The 25,714-nt window shown below is 55.0% G+C and overlaps 1 protein-coding gene across 13 annotated transcripts in view; it reads right to left on the bottom strand.

Moving 5' to 3' along the window:
* SAMD11 (sterile alpha motif domain containing 11) overlaps positions 1–25,714 on the bottom strand; it is a 118,559-nt gene that overhangs the window by 11,632 nt on the left and 81,213 nt on the right. For all 13 annotated transcript variants that reach the window (XM_032708853.1, XM_032708852.1, XM_032708854.1 and 10 more), the window contains 5 exons: positions 20,456–20,620; positions 15,731–15,881; positions 6,546–6,661; positions 6,142–6,220; positions 4,630–5,345 (listed from right to left, as the gene is read on the bottom strand). In XM_032708853.1, coding sequence (XP_032564744.1) covers positions 4,630–5,345; positions 6,142–6,220; positions 6,546–6,661; positions 15,731–15,881; positions 20,456–20,620 — 1,227 coding nt within the window. The remainder of the gene's footprint in view (positions 1–4,629; positions 5,346–6,141; positions 6,221–6,545; positions 6,662–15,730; positions 15,882–20,455; positions 20,621–25,714) is intronic.

Genomic DNA, 25,714 nt, shown 5'->3' with positions numbered 1-25,714 from the left:
GCCTTCATTTCCATGCTTATCACATTCCACCTTCCAGGAGACACACTCAGAGTTGCTTATGTTAAAAATTCACAGAATGCTCGGGTGGCCAAGGGCTTTTTTTTTTTTCCCCCCACTTTTTGTCATTTTGGAGGGGAGAGGATTTTTCTTTTGCAGGGTGGGGGGGAATTCTCTTCCTCCAAAAGAGTGGCTGCAGCCTGGTAAACAGAGGAAGGGAAACTGAACTCAGGATTATTCCAGGCACAGTCAGTGCTCGGGCGAGACACCTCCATCTGCAGCCAGAGAGTCTCCGAGGGGATCCGACTGCAACAGCCAAGTGCTTCAAAATTAGGTACTTCCTTATTCCAAAAGCAGGCCAAGGACTGAATTCCAGCAACACAGTGCTTGGGAACGAGCCCTCCAGTCGCCAGCCAGCCTGAACTATGCTCAGGGTTTAAGCTCAGCCTGCACAGAGAGGGGCTGGTCAGTCCCCACCAGCATGGGCAGGGATTCAGCCCAGATGTTGCTCCCACAGCTGGCAGGGAGGAGGGATCCCTCTCCTACACACGTGCCTGCAATCCTGGAACCCCACTGGATGAGGGATCACTTTCAGCATTACTGGCACAGCCAGCAGAGCTGGGCCAACAACTCCTGTTCCTACAGCAGCCTCTCTCCTCTGTGGTTTTCTCTCCTTTGTCTCTTCCTGCCCCAGAAGAAGGAAGGGAGAGGTCAGGATGCCCACAGACAAACACACACAGAGCCTGCTGTGTCCAGACTGAGGATAAGGCAGAACCCACTGCATGGGAATATTTTCCAGGTACCCACACACAGAGAAATATAATACGGTCAAAATATTTATCTCACAGAGTTTGTTTTCCCTTCCCATTTATACCAGGGAATTAGTGGTGGAAATATTCTTGGGAGGGGGAAGGTAAATACCAACACTTTGCATTCTGGCCTATTAGCAATTTCTGTGCCACAGAACGTAAAATCTAGAGGGTGGAAACTTATTTCCACCAAGATTAGTGGCAAAACACCCCTGTTACTACAAAAAATCAAAGAGTGACTGGTATCTCCAAAGGCTCAGTTCTGCTGTGAGTACTCAGCACCCTGCAGTCAGGGCTGTAAAGCCTGGTGTCCAAGTGTCCCCCCTGCCCTTCTGCTCCCACCTCAGCTCTGAATCCACCAGGAATAACCCTGGGAAGGATTTCTGTAGCTGATTACAGTGGTCCCTCCACCTCAGCGTGCATCTGGTTTGCAACGAGAACAGGTCCAGCCCTCAGCACGCTGGTCCCTTCCAATTTTACAGTCCCTAGAGCAGAAGGGCTCCTGTCCTTCCTCCTGTCCCTCCCTGGGAGGATAATGCACCATCTGCTCCATCCCTGTGCGTGGCTGCATCCACTCACCCTGCTCTGGCAGCTCGGAGAATGATAACAAATAGGTGCCAAGTGGCTGGAAGGGACGCACCTTCGATTATAATAATGACATGTCACTGGATGCTGCGGGGCTGCGAGGAGGCATAAAGGGCAGCATCCATTCCCTGCCAGGCCTCCTCTGTCTCTCCCCATGATAAATGATGGTCCAAGAGGCTGGTAATGGATTACGGAGCATTTCACCAGATGGGGCCCAGCGTGTGGGGACTGAGAAGAATCCATCGTCCCAGGCCGGTGTCGTGTGGACAGGTGTCCACGTAAAAGCCCTCACCACCCATGCTGCAATCCATTTATAATTTCCCCTCCCTCCTCCTGATATCCAGCTGCTCCAGGAACACAAGCCAAAGGCTGGAGGGGGTCATGGGGAGCAAACCTTCTGGCCAGCCCAGTCAGGGAAAGCTCTGCTGCAGATCCACCAGCCGGGCTGCAGCGGGACCCACATCCCCAGTCTGTGCTCCTGGCATCGCAGGAGACAATCCAGGTGCCAGCTGGGAGACACAAAGAGAACCCCCACGGAAGCCAGCCCACCTATGGCTTTAATCAGTTTTGCTACCACTCCCCAACCCCTCTCCCTGTGCCTGCACCCCCTTCCTCCCTCCCTCCCTCCCTCCCGCCGGAGAGGTCACTGAGCAGCACGGCAAGGCTTGCGTTAATTGCTCTCCAGACTACAGATCAATAGAAGGATTTTAGCCTCCTGTACACTCCATCCTTCACCTTTTCCAGAGGACGGGGCTGGAGGAGGGCGGCAGGAGGAGGAGGAGGAGGAGGAGGAGGAGGAGGAGGAGGAGGAGGAGGAGGAGGAGGAGGAGGGGAGCAAGGCTGGTGAAACCTTGACAAGATGAGGTCATCGAGCAGCCGCCAGATCCCCAGAAGGCAGCTCAGGGAATCGACCCAGCTCTGGCTGCCTCATCGATATGCTTCCCAGCAGGGACACAAAACAGCTCTCTGCCTCCAGGGGAGCCTCCCTTTGCTGGAAGACCAGAGGAACTGCCTGAAACTCAAGGGTCCTTTTCAGCTGGATGCTTCTCCCTTCTCCTCTCCTCCCTCTCAGCTCTTCCCCTTGGCCTGCCACGTTACCTGCCTCGGTTAGGTGGTCACTTTATCATTCCAGTCTCCAATGTAGGGCACATCATCACATCCCTCCAGGCCTAAAGAGCAGTCTTTGTGCAGAACAGGGTTACAGGGATTGTCTGGCGCCAGGGAGAGGTGGGCTCAGTTCAGTCTGTCTGTCCTCAGGTGCTCTGTGCTCCCCAAGGGCCACAGGAACACATTTTTCCACCGGCACACGTTACCCCAGCACAGCCTGGGATCGCTGCAGCTCTTGGATCGATACAAACCCTCAATATTTCAGTTGCTGGACTCCCAGCTCCCCCATCGACCCGTGGTGCTGCATCGAACAAGACGCCCTGTCTTCCCAAGGTTTTTCAGGTGAGAGGTTTTGCAACAGAGCTGAGCACAACGGGGCCTAAACCCCGCAGGCAGGCAGAATTAACAGCCCCAGCACCGTGTGAAGCCAGCCAGAAGCCAAAGAGCCCTCAGGAAAAGACCTACAGCCCTGGAACAGGCTCCACAAATCAGAACTGCCTGAAAAACTGGGCAGTGAAACACAACCCTGATCTGTGCCGGGGCCCCAAGACACGATGGTGATATAAATTCGAAGTGATAATAATAAATGGCCTATTACAGTAACTCACACATTGCTGGGGGAGGGAGGAAACCCATCCACATCCCAGGCCTCCCTGCAGAGCCTCACACAAGCCACGAGCACCGCGGAGCTGCGCCTTTCCCCTTTTTAATGGCCGGGAGAAAAAGGCTCCTGCGAGGAAGCCTCAGCAGCCCAAGGCAGCAGGAATATTTATCATCTTGGCCACCTGCCTGTCACAGAAAAAAAATCGCTTCCTCCCTCCTGGTTGGGAGGCAGCTCTAATGAGTGATGGGCAGCCACGGCCGCAGCCGCAGCCTCGGCGACCCACACGCCACGTCCCCCCCTCTCCCCCTCCTCCGTGAGGCAGGAGGTCCCACCGCCTGCTAATCGCTCACTCAAGTAATTAGCTGAGGCAGATTTTGGCTCCTGGCTAGGCTGGCGGGGATGCCACCCTGCCCTGCCCAGCTGCCAGGCTTTGAGACCCCACTTTGCACCACCCTGCTCCAGCCATGCCTTTGCTGCCCGAGGGACTGTGCCACTGGGGACCACAGTGACTTCCCTGCCTGCCTGTCCCACCCAACAGGCACCAATCCGGCTCTCCCAGTGCCTGTGACACTGAGTAATACACCACAGCCAGGGGAAAGAACCCATCCACCTCTGCCCTGGAAAAGGGGCACAGCAGTGGTTACTCTGACAGCACCCTGCAGCCATTAATAACTGCTGCTGCCTCTCCCTGAAGCTCTCTGTAATTTACTGGTGTCTGTCCAAGGGGCCAAAGGAGGCCCAAGCAACTGCAAGATCCCTCAGGCCATCATTTTGGGGATTTCCCTTCTCATGTGCTCGGGACTCACTCTGTCCCTGCTGGCCTCTCTTTTTGGCCCTTGATCTGCTTCACTGCAAACAGAGTCCTTCATATTAATTAAAAGAAGGTTTTTGGTTCCTTGCAGAGAAGCACGTAATCACTGAGGTTGGAGAAGACCTCCAAGACCATCAAGTCCAACCTCTGACCAATCCCCCCCACCTTGTCACCAGACCAGAGCACTGGGTGCCACGTTCCTTGAACACCTTCAAGGATGGGCACTCCCACCACCTCCCCGGGCATCCCACTCCAACATTTAACAGGGAAAAAAAATTTTCCTTTTGAAAAAAAACGACGGAAAGTTGAGAAAGCAACTACCTGAAAGGAGGTTGTAGCCAGGTGGGGGTTGATCTCTTTTCCCAGGTAACCATCAACAAGACAAGAGGGCATGGTCTCAAGTTGTGCCAGGGGAGGTTTAGGTTAGATATTAGAAAGAATTTCTTTACAGAGAGGGTGCTCAGACATTGGAACGGGCTGCCCAGGGAAGTGGTGGATTCTCCATCCCTGGAGGTGTTTAAGGACAGACTGGATGTGGCATCAGTGCCATGGGCTGGGAACCACAGCGGGGTTGGATCAAGGGTTGGACTTGATGATCTCGGAGATCCCTTCCAACCAGGCTGATTCTGTGATTCTATGAACCACACTGTGGAATGAGGGGGGGGGTGGAAGAGCCCCGCTTTTAGCACCACAAAACATGTCCCTCGTGCACTCACCTGCATGGAAGTAGGGGCTCATGGTGTAGGGGAACCCAAAGGGCAGCGGCTGAGGCGGCGGGATGGAGGCCGGCGGGAGGTACTTCACCTCGGCCTTGTTGATGCCCGGGCCGAGCAGGTGGCTGGGGGACTCTGCGCTCGAGGAGCTGCAGGGGGCATTCTGGGCAGCGCCCGCCTCGCCCATCTCCTTGGCCCCCTCGCACGCCTTGCCCGCCTCCTTGCACTCCTTGAGCTCCGCGGCCGAGCCGCCGCCGCCCTCGGCCTTCAGGCTCTCGGGCTTCTCGTCGCTCACGTCCGCGTCGCTCTCCGAGTCCTTCATCTCCTCCTCGTTACAGTCCGGGGCCCCGTCCCGCGCCCGCGGCTCCGCCGGCTCCTTGGCCTCGCCCACGCCCTGCGGCTCGGCGCGGTGCTGCCCCGCGGTTTTCCGGCTGCCCCGCCGGGGCTGCTCCTTGGGCGGCGTGGAGGAGCTGGCGCCGGGCACGGCGGGGTTGAGGGACAGCAGCGGGGTGTTGTTGTGCCGCAGCACCAGCATGGCGTTCCGCCGGGACAGCTCCTCCCGCAGCGGGTGGCCCTCGGGGATGTCGTGCACGTTGCGCAGGGCCGGGTGGTCCGGGGGCAGCCCCGGGTGCAGGCTCAGGGGGTCGCCGGCCAGCAGCCTCTGGCGGTGGAGGTTCTCCAGCTCCTTCTGGCGGATGATCTCGGCCGACATCTCCAGCCTGGGTGGGGAGAGGCACAGGGAATGTTGGCAGTAACTACCCCCGTCCTCACTGGGCCACCTTGCTGGTTCACCTCAGCCACATCATTTAAGGGGGCCCTCAGTGCTAAGAAAACCACAGTGCAGGTGGGGTGGGCAGTGGAGCAGTTTGGGACAGGGTTAGGGGATCTTTCGGAGCAAATATTAACATTCTTGTGACTGTGTGAATTTTTCTTCTGGTAATTTTTCCTCTCTCCACTGCAGGTTCTGATCTAGTGAACAAATGTGCAGTAAGTGCGAAAATATTCCAAACCGGATCCCTTTCCAAATGGAGTTATTTTTAAATGTCCTGTCACAGAGTGCCAGACTTTTTGCTTGGACTTTCCTCTACAATGTGGGATCATCACAGTGCAGCAATGATCTGTATTAGGACTTGCTAATTTCATGTCTTGGGCTGGGCTTAATGTCATGTTAAATAACGTGATGCTGCCAATCTTGTTTGTGAAAAGAATATTTGGTTTTGCCTTATGACATTAATGGTGCATTCCATGGGACAAGATCCAAAATCACAGGATGAACATGTTTTTTCTTCCTTCTGGGAGGATTTTGTGTGTCAGTCCCACTTTATCTGTGCTCCAGTCGCACGGGTGGGATTTGTACTCATCAAAGTGTTCCCTCCACACCCACACGCTGTTTCCACTGGTCTCAGTTGGACACTGCTCTGCCACCCGGGCACAGCTCACCCCACACAGCACCCCACCTTACTCTGCCTGCTGCTGGAAAATGGAAGGAAAAATCCATCCCTCTCCCACTCTTACCTGGCCAGGTTTTGCTTTCGTAGCATCTCCTGCTGCCGTGCAAACATCTCCGCTTGTGCCGGCTGGAGGAACCCGTAACCTGGGGACAGGGAGAACAGCACCGTGGGCTCACTCATCTCAGCACTGACTCTTTGCTACCTCAGCTCTACAGAGGGCTAGCTCAGAAAGAAAAGGGCAACTGAGTGCTGCTTCCTGCTCTAGAGCCCACGGGTTGAAACACCAGGGAGGCTGGTGGGGACTAAAGGAAAGAGGAGCCAAGGCAACTGCTGCTGTTGCTGCAAAACCAGGGTGAAGCCGGCACAGCAGTCAGGGGGAGACACAGAAAGTGTGTCTGGGCTGTTTGGGTGGAGGACAGTTTGTCTCAGCCCGCCCTGGCTGCCCACAAGCATTACCTGTGCACTCACCTGGCGTCTGGCACAGCGCCGAAGGCACCCCGAGGAAGGGAGGTCTCAAGTGGGGCCCCAGGGCAATGTGGGGAGCGTTCTGGGGCGAGAGCAGAGGCGGTGGGTGGGAGATCTCCCTGCAGAAATCAGAAAAGAAGTTCACATTAAAAATCTGGAGGCCCCACCCAAAAGGGCCCCGGCTCAGGGAAGAACATCCTGGCTGCAGGTGACCTGCATTCTGAGCCAGAGGCTAATTCTGATACGCAGAGCTTCTAAAGTGCAGAGAAAGAAACCAAAAGAAGCAGAATCAAAAGGGGAAGAAAGCAGACAGGACTCCACAGGTCACACATACTTCCCACCTTTGCCTCTGTGGTCTTTCAGCTGGGCTGAAAGGGATTTTGGCTGCCCAGGGCTAGCAAAGGCACGGCTGAAGATTCTGCACCTGCATCTCCCCTTATCAAGCCTGGGTTTCTATCTCATCTACCGACAACTGAAAAGGTATTCTGTGTTTTGGGAGCTGGAGAGGGGTTCTGGAAAAATCTGTAGGAAACACCGGCACGCCTTGCAGAAAATCCGTGTCCTAGCTGGGACAAGGGGTGGTCTTTAATTCTGGAGAGAAGAGCTGGGAGTCAGGCAGAGAAAGACACAGACAGGAGAGATGGAGAGAGGGATGTGAAAGCGCCACGGGGCCAGTGGGGCCCTTCTCCAGTGGGAAGGTGTCCTGCTGGAGAAGGGGTGGGTGATGCTGGACAGAATGGGCAGAGCAGATTGCCAGATGGTTAAGTCAGCTGGAGGAGGCAGGTTTGAGTGGTGGGAAGGGGACAATGCCTGGAAGCAAGGCAGGTAGCACTTGCTTGCAGCAGGAGGGAAAGGAAAAAAAAAAAAAAAAAGAGAAAAAAAAACAGGCAGGAAGGGAATAAGAGCCAAGGTCTCTTCCATTAGTCAAATCTGCCCTGGGAGCCTGCAAGCAAATCTGCTTTCCGGCTGCACGTCTCTTAATTCCTTTTGATGGCCACTTACAACATTATTACCTTCACCAGGGCATCCAGAGGCAAAGCCAAGTGCTGTGCCGTTTATTTTCATTTTACGGTATCTCCCTGTAAAATCTGCTTCGGGAGAGACTGGAGGGCACGAGAAAGGGGGCCAGAAGGTGCCTGTGACTTTGCATCAAACAGACCATACGCACGACCACGCTGCCCATTTCAGAGGGGGGGATGACACGGGAGGGTGGGATGAGGCCCCCCAGCTGTCCCATGCGGTCTGTGGGGGGGGGATCGACACCGTGAAAAGCCAGATAAGGACTCTTTGGGGGCGAGGTGGGCAAGAAGAGATCTTCCCAGAGCGGTTTTATCCCCACTCTATGCACCAGCCACTACAAAACGCTGATCCACGGCTGAGATCCCCCCTCCAAAATTCTTCCTTCTCGCTCACCCCATCTTCTGCCTCCCCCTTCTCCCTTCCCCTGGCTGCCTCCGCGGCTCTCCTTCCCTCCTCCTCCTCCTCCTTCCCTCCCCTAGCTCTCCTCTAAACTAATTGCACAGCTCGCTGTGTCTGGAGGAGAGCCACGGATCGATCGGTCGCTGTTGAAATGTTAATGCTAATCGTATAACCGCTCCGCCAGCACCTCGCACTCCGCTGGCAGCTCCAATTAATCTCAGGTAACGCAGCGCGTGACCTTCGGCTCCGAGCCGGGGCAGCAGCCAAGCGATGCTTATGTAATTACACCATGAAGTGTGTAATCACCTGCCCTAATCCCCGAGGCCTCACAATTAGCCGAGGCCCCCCGGTCGCCGCGGCTGCCAAGTGCTTTTGCCACCCCGGACAGCCCCGCAGATGAATAACGGACAATTAAAGCGGCGTGACGGGGGCTCCGAGGTGTCCGCTCGATCGTAATTAGCTGTAATCACGGGGAGACGAGCCCGGGCAGACGTGCTGTTCGTTTTATAAGAAGCAATTTAGGGAAATCAAGTCGCTTTTTTTTTCTTTTTTAACCGTTCCGTGGCCGGGGCGAGCAGCCTCGCCTCGTCCATAGTGCGGGAAAGGGGGATCCCTGCAGGAGGTCCCAAAGCCCCAGGTGCTGGCGGCCCAAAGGGGACTCTAAAAACAAAGGAGCTTCTCGATTTTGGCCAAGAACACAGAATCTGTGCCCAGGAAAGCGGAGTGTTTGATGGGGATGAGGACTGGGCACTGGAAAATAGAAGGTTCTCCCTTCGGTGGCAGCCAGGTGTTTATCAGGTTATTTTTATGGTTTAATGTTGTGCTAATGGGCATAACTTTGATCCCTAAGGAATTCGCATCTGCTCAAGACTCTGCAGTTCGTTCCTTCTGTCCTCTCCTCGGAGTTTCCCTGCCTTCTGGGGCCTGGGATCAGCTCCTGGTTTGGGCTGGCCAGTGAGGGGTACCTGGCTGGGGAAGGGGATGCAGCAAAGGGACAACGCTCCCGGCCCCAACCCCAGCGGCAGGAACGGGGCTGAGCACAGCAGGAGCGACTTCAGACTGAGAAGTCAGGTGCTGCCTCTGTTCCACACACGCCAACACGCGCTGGGGATGAGTGCAAAGGCTTGGAAAATTCAGGGAGGCGCATTCACACACGCTGTCACCCTGCCTGCCTGACACAGCAGCACACGGAGACCCCGGCGCTGTCCTCTCAGCAGCCCTGGAGCTCCCCACCAAACACACACCCAGGGAAGCACTGCTGGGGAGGCCAAAGGAACAGGAGCAGCCCGAGGTCCCACACCACACCCCCGGAGCCTGGCCTGAAGTCAGAGAAGGGAGGCTGCAGATGGCCCAACACGAAGGGGTCACTGCACCCCTCCTGCTGTCCCCCTGACACTCGGCATCAATCCCCAGCAGCAGAGAGCTCAAAAAGCGAGCAGGAATGCTCATAAATATTTAGGGAACGAGGGACTCTTCTCCCTGCAGGCATCCTGATGCTCCACAGCTCCTTCTGCAGAGCCCTGAGGAGCATCTCACCTCCGTGTGAGACCGTGGACAGACGCTTCCTGCCATCCCACAAACCCAACCCTCTGGACACAGAACCTGTTGGAGCCTGCCACTGCTCCCTCCCAGCCCATCTGCCTGGTATTTGGCATGGAAATCTGGCACAGGAGGGAGGCAGTACCACCAGGTCGTGTCCTGGCACGGAGCTGGGAAGCCCTCCCAGGCTGCCTGGTGCAGATACAGCCAACTGCTTCCAAGCCAGCTTGGAAAAGAACTGGCAACCCCGGAGTAAAAAGCCCCAGAGACTTTAACAAAGGCTGCTGTGCTTTTAGACAGACATGCACCACAACACTAATCCTTGCATCCTTTCCCAGGTATGTACCAGCCTTCAACCCCCCCCATTAAATTCCTTCCTCCTCTTCCTCCGCCACTCAAAGGGCAGAATTACAGCCCCATATTCTGAGAACCTGAATTTAGCCCCTGGCAATTACATCTGATAAGCCTTGTCCTTACCTTGCAGAGAGCAGTTCTGTGTTACTGCATATTCCTCCCCCACCCCCTTTTCTTTCCCCCCCCCCCTAATATGCCAGCTGGAGGCTTGTGAGCAGGGTATTAGGGGATTTGCACTGCATGCTGCTAAATTTGATATGTCCTTTAACAGGAGACAAATGGTTCACAAGGCTTAAAAAGTATTGACTTTTCTTTAACAATAAGCACTAATGGCCTTCAAATAATCAATATTTAAAGTCATTATGGGGTTACACATTATACTGTTAAAACCAAGCCTTTCACTTTAACCCCATCATATCCTCCCCAGCCCAGAGCAATGCTCCCCCCCGACTTCAATCCAAGCTCCAAGGGAAGGCTCGGAGCACAGGCTGTGACTGGAGATGTGAGAGGGTCAGGAAATGCAGATTGAAACCGGCAAGGCATGGAAATAAATTTAGAACGGATGGAAGAAGGGGGAAAAAAAAAAAAAAAATGAATGCATGAAAGCTCTGCTTTCTCCTGCTCTGCATTTGATAGGAAGAGACACTTTAAACCCGAGGTAATAGGCAGGCAGCACACAGCTCCTCGCTGCTCTGCCATCCCCAGACACTGTGCCAGGAAGGGAAAATAAATAAAATGAAAGGGCTTTCTAAAAATGGTGTTTGGGATTTCCAGGCAGGAAAAGACATGCACTGGAGCTGCCCTTCTAGGGCAGCAATGAGGCCTGGACACAGAGAGATGGGCCTGGTTTGTGCTGCCCGGGGAAATCGCTCCCTCAAAATCCAAACTGGTGCTAAAACCAAATTAGTTAAATCGGGTCAAGCTCTTTGGCCTTTGCTCAGCATAACATTCAGCCAGCTGGGATCTGCCGAGGATCCCTCCAGTGCAAAAATCAGAAAATCAGAATATTCAGAGCAGGGAGGGGGATGCAAGGCTGGGGTGAGTAAGAGGGGGAGAGAGACAGTGCCCAGAGAGCACAGGAGGATGTGCCCAAGGAGCCAGGAGTGAAAAGGAAAGCCTCCAAAAAAACAGGGGGGAGGAATTAGGTGGTGAAAGAACAAATCGCAGCAACAGCAGATGGAAAGAACTCCATCCAAAAATCCTTGCTGGGTATTTTGGGCACATCTCTGCTCAGAGAAAGCCTCTGGCTGATGCACAGTGTCTGTCAGCTCTGCAAGGGAAGGGCAATGAGAGCCTCTCTCAGACTCTGTGGCTCCCATTCCCAGAACACTCCAGCCAAAGGGCTCAGCTTCCCAGGACCCCGGAGATGAGGATGCTGATGGCATTTCAGGCAGGCAGTTTCTTGTCCCTTGGCATTCCTCCTGCCTTCCCCTGGAACTGCCTGTGGTCCTGGAGGATGAACTGTGTCCCTAATGCTGGTTGCAGACAGCCCCAGAGCCAGCTGAGGGCTCGTACCAAGGACCTGCCTCAACTCCTGCCCCTCCTCTGACCAGGCTCTGCCTTCTCCCGAGAGAGGGGCAGGTCCCCCCCCCCAACCCCCCACACTACACACTGCAGGCACGAGAACAAGCTCCTCACAACTCCCAACACAGAACTGATGCTTCATATTCAGCCAACAAGCTTCACCCCACTGGTCACACTGTCCACCAGCTCAGCCAACCTCGCCCGAGCTCCCGGCCAGTCCCTTCTGTTTGCAGGGGGCATGAAAGGTTTTCCTGAAAAGGGGGGAGAACACAAGTTGTTCCCCAGGCTCCAGGTACACCAGCCTGCTCGGAGAGAAGCAGAGAGATGAACACCTTGGGTGAGAACACGCCAGGCTAAACGACCCCAGCAAAACCAAGCACGCTGCCAACAAAGCCTGGAGGCAGGATCCAGGGGGTGGGATCCAAAAAAACTCTGCAGGGCACAGACATCTGCCATTTTTGCAGGATGTTTGGAGATGGGAAGTGCTCCAGGCTGGAGCAGTTACAGTGGCACCTTTTAGTTGTGCCCTTTCCTCTTCCAAGTCTTTTTATAAAGCTGAACTCAACAATCCTCTCAAACAAACCACCAGGCCCTGGCACTCCGTAATCCGAGTCCGAATCAATCGAGGAAGGATCTAGGAAACCAAAACCATGAAACCAAATGGATTCTCCAGCCTGTGGCTTGAGTCTACTTTTGGCAAAATGTCTCAGTTTTACTGACTCTTTCCAACAGATGGACCAAAGAGGTGAAAGGGCCCCCATGTCACTAAAGGGACCTTGGAGCCTGGTCCAAGAAAATCCATATCCATGTGTTTGTGTGTACATGAGTGTATCATCCCCTCAAAGCCACTACTCACCTGCCTGCCTTGTCCTTAGTGTCATTAAACCTTCCAGCCTGTTTCTGACCAGCAAAAATGGGTGATAATTAGTTGATGAATGTCTGAACACACCCATCTCCCCAACTGTTCCCTGTCTCAGACCCACCCTCACCCCTGGAAACAGGAAAACTGTATGGTGTAGTTCTCATTATCAGGCAAGTCCTCTGCATTCCTGTCTTTGCAAAAACATCAGCACTGCCCTGATAAATAAAACTGGGTCACTGCTGTGGGTTTCAGCCCCTTTGCTTTGCCACACATAATGGTTGAAGTGACTAATTATTCTTACCCACAAAGCTGCTGCACCTGAGAGCTGACCTGATCCCCACAGATCTCCCGATAGGAAGCTGAAATGGAATTTTAACACCATGCCAAACAGTTCACATCCCCCTGCATCATGTGTTATTACTTCTGCTCCTGGGAGAGGAGATGCTGTAAATCTACCTACAGTTTGCCTACGAACCTGAAGCAGCTCCCTCCACTGCCTCCTCCTCTGTCAGTGCCCACCTGAACCTCTGGAAAATTCTGTACCTTCCTAACAAAGGTGCACAGAGGCTGCTGTGATTTACCCTGTTGACAAGGACCATGGCAGCCAAGTACAAAACCCAAGGGTAACAGGGAATGGAAGGGAGAAATTACCCCACACAGAACTTTACTGCTTTACCACACACGGCCACAGCTTCTCCTGGCACTCCCAAAAACATCTCTGGTGTTTTGGCTAAACAGCCAGGAACAATTTGCACACGACAGCTCCAAACAGGTCACTTCTGAGTGGGAGCAGAGGGATGCAAGTGGACCCTCAGTGATACTCAGGTGGCTGCAGAGCTCTGGGGAGAAGTAACGACATTGTGCACTAATCATAGAATGGTTTGGGTTGGAAGGGACCTTAAAAATCATCTGATTCCAATCCCCTGCCACGGGCAGGGACACCTTCCCATGCACTAGAGCAGGTTGCTCAGAGCTCCACCCAGCTTGGCCTTGGACACTTCAAGGGGTGGGGCCATCCACAAACCACACCAAGCAGACTTACCAAGTCATGACCATAGGGACAGCTGTAGCTTCCCATTGCCCAGCAGGTCTCCCCAGCTCTGCTAACCAAGGATCACTACACCTAAGAGCCTGGCTGAGGAGGTTGGCCACACAGGACCTCACCACACACCCTCCCTGGGGGAGCAGATGGCTGCAGAAAACACAGACACAGCCTGTTCTTGCCATGTCTTGGGATGGCAGAGGAAGGGAGCACGGGATCTGCCAAACCAGGCCCACCATGGGGATGTTTCAACATAGTTTGTCTCAAAGCTCCTTGGAGAATGACTTTGCCCAGGAATAAGAGCAGGTCCCGGACACACAGTCGGAGCTGGGAGCACTGGGGGAAAACAAAAGCAGGGCTGATAACCTGCTGTGAGCCTTATTTCAGCCTGCAGGCTCTTGGACAGAAACGAGACCACAAAACCAAAAACCAGCTTCTTTCTCTCGTGCCCACCAACACAGCCACGGGCTGGTCTTGCTCACAGCCAAATAACCAGACCTTTACAAGTGGGTGCAAACATCCTTGCTCCCCACAACTTTACCACATTACACTGCTCCTGAAACTGAGCCACTCCAAGGCCTTCCCAAATGCCAAAATGCAACCTGCTTTCAAGATGAGAGCCACTGTCACCGAGCAACAAGGGACACTGAGACACTGAGTGACTCCTGCAGACCTGTTCCAAGGTCCCACAGGTGTTTCTCTCAACACCAAAGGCAGTTGTGCCCCTGTGTGTTCTTTCCCCCTCCTCACCTTGCCAGGATTTCACTCCCACACCAACGCAACTACTCACGGGGCTACTTGGAGAATGGAATCAAGATGAACAGCGGTGGTTTGTTCCAACAGTCAACTCCTGGCCTTCAGTCTCTGTCCCCCGAGCTAGTGAGCAACTTCTCCCTCCTTTTTCCCCAACCAAATTTCCTGGCCTAGCCCAGCTCCATTACCTCCAGCACCTGCCTGGCCGTGGCAAGTACCCCTGGGTCTGATCCCTATCGAACCCATTTTCGGTTTGCCCCTCCTGCGAGCAGCACCTCCCCGTCAGAAGCCTCCACCCTTCCCGTACATGCCTTTCCAGCCAGGCCTCCGGCTGGCCTGGCACCTCTCCAGGCCACACAGCGCTGGAGGAACGTTCCTGCTGACTGGCTGCCCTGAAAGCCGTGGATCCCTGCATTCCTCACAGGTCTGCCTGCAGCCCGCACGGATCGGGCTGCGCTTTATGAGGCGGGTTAGCCAAAGTACACCCCGCAGGAGAAAAGGTTTACCAGGTCTGCCCAGCCCCTACACGTTGCAGAGGCACTTGGTTGGAGAGAAGGAAAAACGAGGGGGGGGAAAAAAAAAATAAAAAAGAAGGATCTCCAAGGCTATAAATGTGTGTGGGGGGGAAAACTCTGGACTCAACACGTACGTACACGTGCTACAGAAGTGATGCTGCAGCCTGCTCTGCACCCACCCCCTCATGAAAGCCAAAAAAAGTCTGAATACCAGAGACTTTCACAGCTTGTCCCGTGATATCCAAAGCCTTTGCATCCCCGTGGCCCTTTCCCGCCTCTGCTATCCCTGTCAGAAACGCACGCAGCTTTAATTTAATTTCCCTCTGAAGTTCTTGATTGCTGAGGGAATGGCTCGTGGCACAGAGCAAGATAAATGAGCTAGAATTTCCTGGGGGGGGGGGGGGGAGAAGGGAGGGCAGGGGAATATCAGCTTTCCAGCACTCCTAGCAGTGGTAAAGGCAAGCTGTGCCTCTTTTCTGTGAAAAAGAAAACTTCTCTTTCTACTCCATCCTAGAGCATTTGTTCTCTCTCCTCATCCAGGGATGCTGCAAAATGCAAAGTTAAACACCTAAACTTGCTCTTGGCCGAAGAACAGGTTAAAGTGGCATCTGCCCTGGAGATCCTGATTGGGATCATTCCAGCCAGTCACTCACTCACCTGGATGTAGATGCACATGTGCCCAAGCACGAGCACTCCCTTTTCCATACGGACACCCCGGCATGGGACAGAACACCCCCCACAGAACTTCTGCACCTGCACAACACCCAGGGGAGACACTCACACCTCACCTGGGCAAAGCAGCCCCGCCCAACCCCTGGGCACTGCACAGAGTTGCAGAATCCTTAAGGTTGGAAAAGCCCTCTGAGACAGCTGAGTCCAACTATTAACCAGACACTTCCCTGTTCACCACTAAACCACGTCCCCGAGGCGCCACATCCACAAGTTTTTCGAACACTTCCAGGGATGGTGACTCCACCACCTCCCCGGGGCAGCCCGTTCCAACGCCTGACCCAGGCACTCCCTCCCCTCCCCTCCCCTCCCCTCCCCTCCCACACCCCCAGGACACCCGTGCCAGCCTTTCCAGGCTTTCCCGAGGGTGCCACCGGCGGGAAGCCCCCCGCGCCCCCCGCCCCGCACCAAACCCCGCCCCGGGGCGGGGGGTGACCCGTGCCCGCGGTACCTCTCGGGGAAGTGGGTGTCCCTGTGCTGGGGGAGGCCCTGCTTCCTCCGCTGGCTGGAAGAGTTGCTGGCCGAGGGGATGTGCGCTTCCATCGCGCCGGGGTTCCGCGCCGCCGCCGCCGCCGCCACCTCTTGCCGCGCCCGCAGGAGATCTGGGACAGGAGGGAAGGGATGAGCTGCTTGCCCGGCATCGACCCCCGCACGATCCCCCCCCCTCCCCCTAGCCCCGCGGATGGACGGACAGAAACACCCGCTGCCCTCCCGTCCCCGCCGCGGGGGCTGCTCCGGGGATGCTCCGGGCTCCCCGCGGGCGACAGCGCTGCCCCGGGGCTGCTCCCGGCCGTGCCCGCAGCCCCTCGGGCGACAGCTGCCCCCCCGCCGCCCATCCCCGCGGCTCCGGGGCTCCGGGAGAGGCTGCCCGGGCTGCCCCGGTACTCACACGGCGGAGCGGGCTCGGGCTGCTCTTGGCGGGATCCGCCTCCGCCGCCGAGGGAGTTTGGCAGCGGAGGAAATTGTGCAACTACGGGAGGGAGGGAGGGAGGGAAAGGGGGGGGTGGATTTGCTGTTTAATTGCCTTCCTGCCGGAGGGAAGGAGGGAGGGAAGGAGGGGGGAAAAGGGAGGGAAGGATGGAAGGAGGGATGGATGGATGCGGGGAGAGCAAAAGGAGAGGGAGGATCTCCCCAAATTGCCGTCTGCCCCCTCTCCGCGGGCGCGGAGCCTCCCCCGGTCGGTCCCGAGCGGAGCCGCGGTGGCACCTGCCCCGGGCCCCGGCCCCGCCGTGCCCCCTCCGCCCCCGCTGGGCTCCGCCGAGGTTATGGGGGCTTCCCCGGGGGCCGCAGCGTTTGCCGCGTGTGCTCTGCCCCGGTCGGGACAGCATCCCCCCCCCGAAACCACAGCCCAGCAGCTCCAGCTGCTGCTGAACGCAGGGAACAGGGGGAGCCACTTCCCCGGGTAGCCCCTTAAATCCACACCTGACTGCCGTCGTTTACCTGCCCAGGGAACACCCACCCCTGCTCCCAGGGACGGCCTGGCAGCAGTTTGAGCACCCAGGGCTGTTTTCCCAAGCGTGGTGCCCCCCCCCAGTCAGCCACCCACATCCTGGGGGATGCTATGACCTCACCTGGGCAAGGGGTGAGGGCTGGCCCTGCAGGGTCTGTACCTGCCTGGCACAGCTCTGCTGTAGGAACAGGAAGGGCCTGGCCACAGGGCAGAGGAGGATGGGGTACAGGAGGGGCCCCCTCCCAGCCTTAGGCACAACACTTCCATCAGACATCAGCTGCAGGTCAGAAATGCACCCCTCATTAAACCTGTGCTGCCCTGGTACCACTGCAGAACCTGTGACCTGTGTCACCCAACCTGTGACACGTGTGCAGTGACAGGTTATACACCTGTACAGTCCCTCCAGGGCGGGTGTCAGCACAGACAAGCTGCCCACACAGGGGCTGTGTGATGGACAGTGCAGGCACAGCCACAATCACCTCAAGCACCACTAAAGGGAATCACAGCGAGCCCCAAGGAGGAGCAGGTGATGCAGGTACAGCTGATGTGCTGCTGCTCAGGGAACAACAAGGACTTGTGACATGGACACCCATACCAGTCGCACTGACAGAGGCTTTTCCAGAGTGCTCCTCTCTCCCAGTTAAGCATCAAAAGTCCCTTAGTCCCTGTATCTATATAAAAACAACCCCCACACAACTTACATCCCACACCAAAACCTCTGCTGCCCTTCACATGGCACACAGGAAACTCAGACGCACAAGAGCACACTTGGAGGAGACCTCCCTCACTGAGCACCAGGCTGCAAAAGGAAACCAAAACACAGCTGGAGACAGGAGGAGAGGGAGATTTATCTCAGTGAATGCACCCTGGGCAGAATCAGCTTGCACACTGAGATTGCAAAGCCCTCCACACGTCCATCCTCTTCCCACGATGGATTTGTAAAGCCAGGTTACTATAAGAACAATGCACGACCCTGGTGATGATAGACTTCCAATTTCCTTGCCTTCCTTTATACCACCATGCTGGTTTTCCTTCAGTTCTGGAAATCCCAGATACCCACATCCCTATTAGCCCAGCCTGAGCTTCCTCAGTCACATCATCCAACATTTTGGTGACGGTCAGGGCTGAAGCCCCGTGGTGGGGTGGAAACACACAGCTGCTGTTTTTGCTGGCAGTAAGGAGGGCACCGGTGCCTGAATTTCCAGCCACACTCACACACCCACAGTCCCTGTCCCCACACCCCCAGCTGAGGGGACAAACCTTAAAATGATGCTTCTGAGCTGCATTGGGGTATGTAAGGAACACCAAACCCCACCGGATCACGTAAAAAGGCCCAGAGAATTCGCCGAGCCAGGGGCCGTGCACCTCGAAACGTTTATAAATTAATTATCTGAAAAACCCAGGTCACTCCTCATCGCCACAGCGCCTGTAATTTAGAAGTCTGGCGTGCAGCCAGTTCCAGGAGCTGCATTGATCCTGAATGACCGCAACAACCCCCTGCACACCCACCCTCTCCTCGCCGCTTTCTCCCCCCTCCTCCCCTCCCCTGCGCCCCTACCCCCTTGCCCAGACCCCCCCCCTCTCCCCCAGGATCTGTTATTTACAATCCTGCACTCTGACAGTTGGGAAATCAGATTGATTGACAGTGGGACGCTGGCGGATGGAGGTTCCAGGCACGGAGACAGACTGAATTCAGAATGTGGGATGAATGCCACTGGGAGAACGGGGGCGGAGGAGGGAGGGGGGGGAGCTGAAAAGCAATTAAAAAAAAAAGATTTCTAAATTATTAACATTTTTTAAATTATTAATGTTATTGGTGCCTCCGTGTGAGCCCGCAGATAAACTGCGCTTTGTACTGGCACTAATAATTTATAGCCCAACCAGGGCCTGTGGTGTGGAGACAACCCAAAAATACACCAAGTTTTGTCTTGTCAGTGTTCCATGAGCAAGTCTGTCCGTGCAGGCGCCTCTTCTCCCCCTGCCCACCCAAAACCCCAGGGTGACCCCCTCACCTAACAAATGCTGCTGAGATAATCTATTCATAATCATAAAAATACGTCAGGCTCTTAATGTAATGAGCTACTCTGCTTGTTATAAGGGAGAGAAGTTCTGCAGCACGTGCTGGTGGGATGGACACGTCCCTGAGTCCAGCAGCCATCCACTGCCAGGTTGGGTGGTCTGTTGTGACTGACTGTCACAACACTGGTACACACAACACATTTTGAGCTGTGGATTTGCTCTGTTGTATTCAGTATGGTCTACACGTGTATTCTGCATGGTCTAGATCTGAATTACATGGTTAAATATTCAACCTGGGCATATCAGGGTGTCACCCTTTTGTGCACAGTGTTACACACTGTCCTCTCCTCTGTGTTCATCACATGTACATGTGAAACTCCAGCCCTATGGCCCTGTATCCCTGTGTTTGCAGGAGCCCTGCAGCTCTGAAAATGCCCGGGACAGCTCAACACCACACACAGAGCATGTCCCATGTTCACCAGGTCGTGCCTCAGCACAGGTTTGTGCCGTGCCTTTGCTGATAAGCAAATCCTTACTCCGCAGCGAAGGGAATCGCCTTCCTGCCCCCAGAGAAGCCAATCAAATCAAACAGAGTGGAAAAGAAGACAGCCTCTTCATTAACCTAACAAGGAGCCCTGGGGATTTACACTCAGAGACCAGAGATTCTCCTCCAGCTCTTGCTGGATGCTTTGCTGATGCTGCTCGTGCTCCTCCCCCGGCTCCCAGTGTGAGCCCTCCACACCTCGGGCAGGAAGCAGCAGAGGGACAGATCCTTGCACAGCCCTGCTTTTCAGTGATGCTTCAACCCTGTGCTTCCACGACTGGAACAGCATCACCTCTTCCATCTCCCTGGCTCTGCCTGATCCAGAGAGCTGAGTTACTTCCCCCACCCCTGGCTCCTGCAGCGCGGGACTCGGTACAAGGCATGGCTTTGCTCAGGGTGAAGCTGAGCCAGTGGCAGCAGTTTCAGCTCACCCGAGGGAAGGTGAGGTGGGCTGAGGAACCCGCGGATCCTGCATCCTGCCAAGTGGATCCAGGGCAGATCCTGTAACTGCCTGGTGCCCCCTTTAGGCACAGTGCAGGAGGCGCTGGATCCAGCCAGCTCCTTCCACAGCCCAGGGAAAAGACACCAGCAGTCCTTCAACTCACACTGGACCTCTTAGATCCCAGCACTGCAGGACACTTATCCCCTCCGGGCACCACTTCAGCCCCCAGGAGAAGGCAGCAACATCCTCTTGCCATTTCCATCACTACAGGGCAGGAGTGTCTGCCACCGTCTACATCTCACACCCCTGCTGTGTTATCCCAACTTGCTCATCCCCCTTGCTCCACACTGTGACCCCAAATAAAGCCTTACACCAGAGATCCTGAACATTCACACTGACACAAACTCTTGAAACAAAGGAAGGACCCCTCTCACCACCACTGCAAAATACACAGTAGTGAATCTATTCCAGTAAAGAAAAGCATATCCCCATAGAGAGCTACAGAAGGAACTGGCACTTACAGATGGTTGAGGGGAGATGCCCCCACGGAGATGGTGGGAGAAAAGGGTCTCTAGGACACTTTTTAGCACCACTTGTATTCACTGCATGATAAACAGACAGCACTGCAGCCCTTAGATGCACACAGGGGGGATTAGGAACCTTTACAGACTTATCCCAGAATGGCACCACGAGCCCCTCCTCCCCTCTGCAGATCCTGTACCTCCGTGGCTGGGCACTGCCATGCTGTTGGCCAGCTGGTAGAGACGTTGCTGCTGCTGCTCTTCAAAGGTGCCATGCTCGTTCAGTGCTGACATCATGCGTCTGTAGTGCTCCTCCGGGGTCATCTGAGTCACCGAGTCCTCCAGCAGAGGCGTGTGGGAGTTTTCTGAAGAGCAGAAAGATTTGGGTCTTTTTTTTTTTCCCCCAGAGAAAAATACAGTGGAAAATCACATAAGTATAGGGACAGTGCAAAAAGAGAGAGATAAGGGGGTTAGAGGGATATTAGCACAAATTCCCACAACTCTCTAGTGTCCCCACTGAGCCTGATGTACCAAGCTGCCAAATCAGCTGTCCTTGTGCTGGAGATGTACCATGTTATGTGGTCAACCTAACAACCTCCTAAACCCCCAAACATGGCTACACTTACACACAGAAAAGCCCCCATCACCCAAAAAACTCAACAACTGTATTTTCTTCTTCCTCCTAAAGCACCAAGCACTGCATGGTAATAACACAAAATTGCCAGCAAGCTCTGTACCCCCAGCGTGGCAGAGGGGACGGGGAGGATGGAAGAGTTCACCGAGTTCTCACCCTTTCATCTCGGGGGACATGAGTTCTTTATTCAGCTCTTACCTGGCCAGACATGCACCTCTTTCCCCCCACCTTCCTAAACACCCACGAGGACACAAAAACGTGAGAGATGCTCATCACCCAGAGCAGGGAGGTGATGCTGGCAGTGATGACATCCACCTGCCCAGCTCTGGGAGGGGGGGAAGTCTCAGGAGCAGGTTGTTTCACATCTGTACATGTGGCTGAGCACCCTGAGGCCATTGAAATCACACCCAGGATGCCTCCCTATCCATCTTCCCGGAATGACTGCAGAGCCCAGGAGGAGGGAGGTGCTTTGAGGAAGGCCCTGCCTGCTCCTGGGGCAGGAGGGATCCCGGTCTGGCAGTCAGGGAGAGAAAACCACAGAGGCTTTTCTGTTTACTGTAAGCACAAATCAGAGTAATTACCACTCTCCGCCTTGGCTGCTCTAACACTGTTTTATCTCGGATCTTCCCCACAGGCAAAGCCTTTTCATTACTCAGAGAGGAACTCCCAGTAACAATCTGAGCAGGCAGAGGGGGAGGGAGGGATGGGCTCCCCCCACGCTGCAGTCACAAGACCACCACTGTGTTCAGTGAGTGACAAGACCACCCCACCGTGTGCCCCAGATTTGTGCTCCTTCATTTCACTGACAGAGTCCCCTCAGGGACCACGGCAGGTGATTCTGCTGCCAGACTGGCTCCAAGTTCAAGGTGGTGGCTCTGAGCACAGGCCACTCTCTTTGCGCTGTGAGGAACACACAGGCACTGGCCATCCTGCTGGGAAAAGAGCTGTGGGTCTCTCCCAGGTGAGACAAAGGCCCTTAAGCTGCCTATCAGAAAATATAAGTCTATGGCAGACAAAAAACAGCCCAAGAGACAGAGAGGCTGGAAAACGTGGCCCTGCCACAGCAGCTCAGGGACAGGGTCGCTTCTGCCTTGCACAGAACGAGAGGTGAACGTGCTGTCTGACACCAAACCCATGGCACAGCCAAGCACACAGGGCTCACATTTCGGTGGGTGAAACCTTCGCATGTTGTAGTGAAACCACCCTCTCCCCAAAACATAGGAGGGAATAACAACAATAACAGCAGCAATAACAACAACAGCAACAACAACAACAATAAATATTATTATTATTATTTTAAAAAAATAGTCTGAGCTGCACAAAGTTTCAATACAGAAGGGTTGTATCACTGGCTCCCAAGGCACTCTTCCTCTGCAGAAGGGAAATGACCTCAGTCCCCTCCAGCTCAGGTCAGCCTTCCAGCACAGCAATTTGTGGCTCTACCATGGATCTCTACCCCACTTACAGACACCTGCACCTCAGGGATTGCACTGGCTTCCTGTGCAACCACAGGGTCAGAGGCTGCTTCAGGCTGGCTGGGATGAGGAGCTGGGTTCCCTGTGTGCCTCACCCCTAGAAGCCAGATCCCAAAATGAGAGGCTGCCCTGGACAACAGCCAAGACGTACCTGGTCCCTCCCACTCCCTCCTCCAGCACCCAAACCTGCAAGACACCCCTGGTGGAAGCAGGGGAGTGGTGGGCAGAATTCCCTTCCAGGTCCCCTTCCCTCCAAGTCACTCCTGGGGGCCACATTCCCACATCCTCCTCTGCTCTCTCACCGCTCCTGCCACCTCCCCAGGGATGCAGAAGCACAAGGTTTCAGTTCCCTTCTGATGCTCTTAACCAAAGGTCTAAGGAGCAAAGCCACATGCCACAGACCTGATTTAGAAAAACACTGATTTTTTTTTTTTCCCCCCACAGCTGTGTCATTAGAGGAAGAAAAGGGGGGGGGAGGGGATTTAATAACACTTAATTACCATAAACTCTATCGGATCAGCCGCAGAGCAGATTTCAGGTGCAAGGAGGGGAGGGAGAATGGGGGTGGCAAGGGAAGGCTGAGAGGAAGGAGGAGCCCAGGGAAAGGCTGGATTTCCACACTTAAAACTTGGAAGATTTCACATGACTCAGCCAGCAGTAATTCCAGCTTTGCTGAAGCTTTGCTGTCTGCTTTTGTCATTACCAGGGGTAATGCGGGAGACTGATCTCGCCAAATCTCCTCCAGCCGCCAGGTGTGAAATGGACTCTGGCAGGGCCAGGGGAAGGCAGAGCCAAGGCAGCATCTGCTGGGCCCTCATGCTCTCTGCCAGCCCCCTCCTGTTCACCCAAGCCAAGGGGAGCCCACCTCTGCCATAGGGAACTCCTGGAGGACGCAGCCCAAAGGACATGTCACTGCTGCACGACCTTCCCACAGGATCCCGTAAGGTCCATCCTCTCCAAGCAATTCCAGACAAAACACGAGCGCACCCAGCCTATCCAGCCCTTTTCCTTTGCTACAAACCCATGACAGGACAAGGTTCCCTTTATCCAACCCCAGTCAAAGTTCGAGGAACCTGCTGCAAATGGGTCTCACTGCAAACTCAAGGCCAGGTCTTGGTCAGCAGCTTTAAGGTCTTCTCTTGCCAGGGCAGGGGGGGCCTGTGCCCACTCCCACCACACTCAGCAGTCTGGGTTTGGGGGCGGGGGGGTGGCAGTGAAGTTTTTAGCAAGAACAGGGCCAAACCTTGTTCCTTCATTTGGCCTATTTGGGCAGCTGCCAAAGCCACCAACATATGGATGTTCCCTCCAAAGGAGAGGGACAAACTGACAGAGGCTGGATCTGAATTGCTCAGCTGCAGTCCAGCTCCAGTTCTGGTCTAGTTCATCACCCAAAGACGCAGCAAGACTTTGTTTTGTTTTAAATGATCCACAATAGCAAAGAGAAGGGAATGGCAGAGGGAGCAGCGTATGAGCTCATCGCCCGCCCCAGGGGGTGAGCACAATATTGTTCCCTACGTGTGTTTTCCAGCACTTCGTCCAGCCCGGCTTCCAACCTTCCCAAACGATGAGGGCTCCTACCAGATTTATTTTTCAGCGGCTCAAACGGGAACCAGAAACACTCTTTGCCCGTTTTTCCCTCCTCGGTTTTCGTTTCGCGTCTCGAGGTACGGGGGGAGCAGATCTCCAGACGCGCTGCTGCCGCCGGAAGAGCGAGGGTTTCACTTGGGGAATTGTCTCCTGGGGAGAGGAGAAAGCTTCCTCCGTGACCTGCCAGCACAGCCCTCGCTCCCAGCCTCTGATACCGCTCCCATTTCCATATTAGACGCGAGAACGTTCTGCTCTGTTTGACAGCGGCGCGGCCCCGTTTCCACCGAGATAGGGCTCTCTTTTGATCTCTGGAGCGCACACTGCGAGCTGGGGAGGGGGAAGGGAAGGTGGCTGCTCCCCCGCTGGAAGGGTTTCCAGCCCTACAGGTGTTTTTTCACTCAGTCGGAGAGCGGGAGTGATTTCCTTGGCTGCCTCTGTTCTCCTCGCCTTGTCAGGCGCGGCCACGGCAGCACGAGCTGTGCCATGGGGTCACTCCTGCTCTTCAAAAGGCTGTTCCCCAGACAAGGCAGCTGTGCCCCGAGCAAAAGCTGCTTCTAGGGCACTGTGTGATGGAGAGCAAGAGCTGCTTCCAGGGCAGCATGTGGTGGAGAGGGGCAGAGTCCTGCCTGGAGCCGGTCACCGCCACAAGGGATGCGGGATGTGGAGGAGCAGCACCTGCACAAGGCACAGGACCACCAGGCTGGAGGAGAAGGAGGGCTGTGTCCCAGGGAACGCTGCAGACCCTGCTCCTACTGCAGCACAGCGTGAGGCTGCACAGGCTCCAAAACTCCAACCGGTCCTTGCTTCCCTTCCCGCTCCTAAATCACAAACTGCACTCTGGGTCCCAGCCAAGCCTGGGGCTCCAGCACAACCTCACGCTTTGCTCCACTGCAGCAGTTCCCAAATCCCAAGTAACTGGCCTTTAGGGCCCATCCCATTTGAAAATGGCTTGTCACACAGCGTGGATCATTCTGTTTCCAGCCAGAGCTGGGAACACAGGGATCATTTCCCTCCATGGCACCCGTGACACGGGAACGCTGCCTGACTGACAGCAGGACAGGAAGGCTCCTGGGAGTTCTCAGCTGTGAGGTGCTGTCACTGTCTGGGCCTTAAGACAGCAACACTGGTTGCAGCCCCTCCTTTAACCCCCTTTCCATAGCAGGGGGTGGGGAGACAAAGACCCCCAAAGCACAGAAGTCTCGGCCCCTCACTATTCCAATGGTATTCCAGCATCAGCACAGCCTAAGCTTAAATTCCTGCACAGCACTGGAGGGAACAGGGGCTCTCCAAAGATCTAATAAAGAAACCAGGTCACATGGGAGATCACTAAAAGGCCCAGCTCCAAATTTCCATTCTGTCTCATCTCTTTCAAAGGGCAGGGAAGGATTTCCGAGGAAGAAAAGTGGGAGCAGAAAACAAAACTTTTCTTTTATTCAGGGCTTCCTGGGAACCCCTGGAAGGGAATCCCCCCAGTCACTGGGAGCTAAGGAGCAGGATTTAGATCCCAAGTGCATCCTGCAAAGCCAAGGGTTCCTCACCTGCCTCACACTGCCCTCAGCCCACCCATCAGTAAACAAAAACGGTGGGAAGGCCAGAGGAAAAGAAATGGAATGAGATCATTCGACCCTGCTGCTCCCATGGCAAAACCAATCCATTTGTGCCAGTTCAGCCACTTTACTGGGATGACTCCAAATGCAACAGTTTGGTTTCAGACAGCTTGCTTAAAGTTTAGCCCATTCTCAGCCAGGCCACACAGGTTGCTG

Source organism: Chiroxiphia lanceolata, chromosome 22 (genome assembly GCF_009829145.1).
Source record: "Chiroxiphia lanceolata isolate bChiLan1 chromosome 22, bChiLan1.pri, whole genome shotgun sequence".
In the NCBI taxonomy this organism is placed as follows: domain Eukaryota; kingdom Metazoa; phylum Chordata; class Aves; order Passeriformes; family Pipridae; genus Chiroxiphia; species Chiroxiphia lanceolata.
Note: the sequence above shows the minus strand (reverse complement) of the source record. Positions and strands in the feature narration are given on the sequence as shown.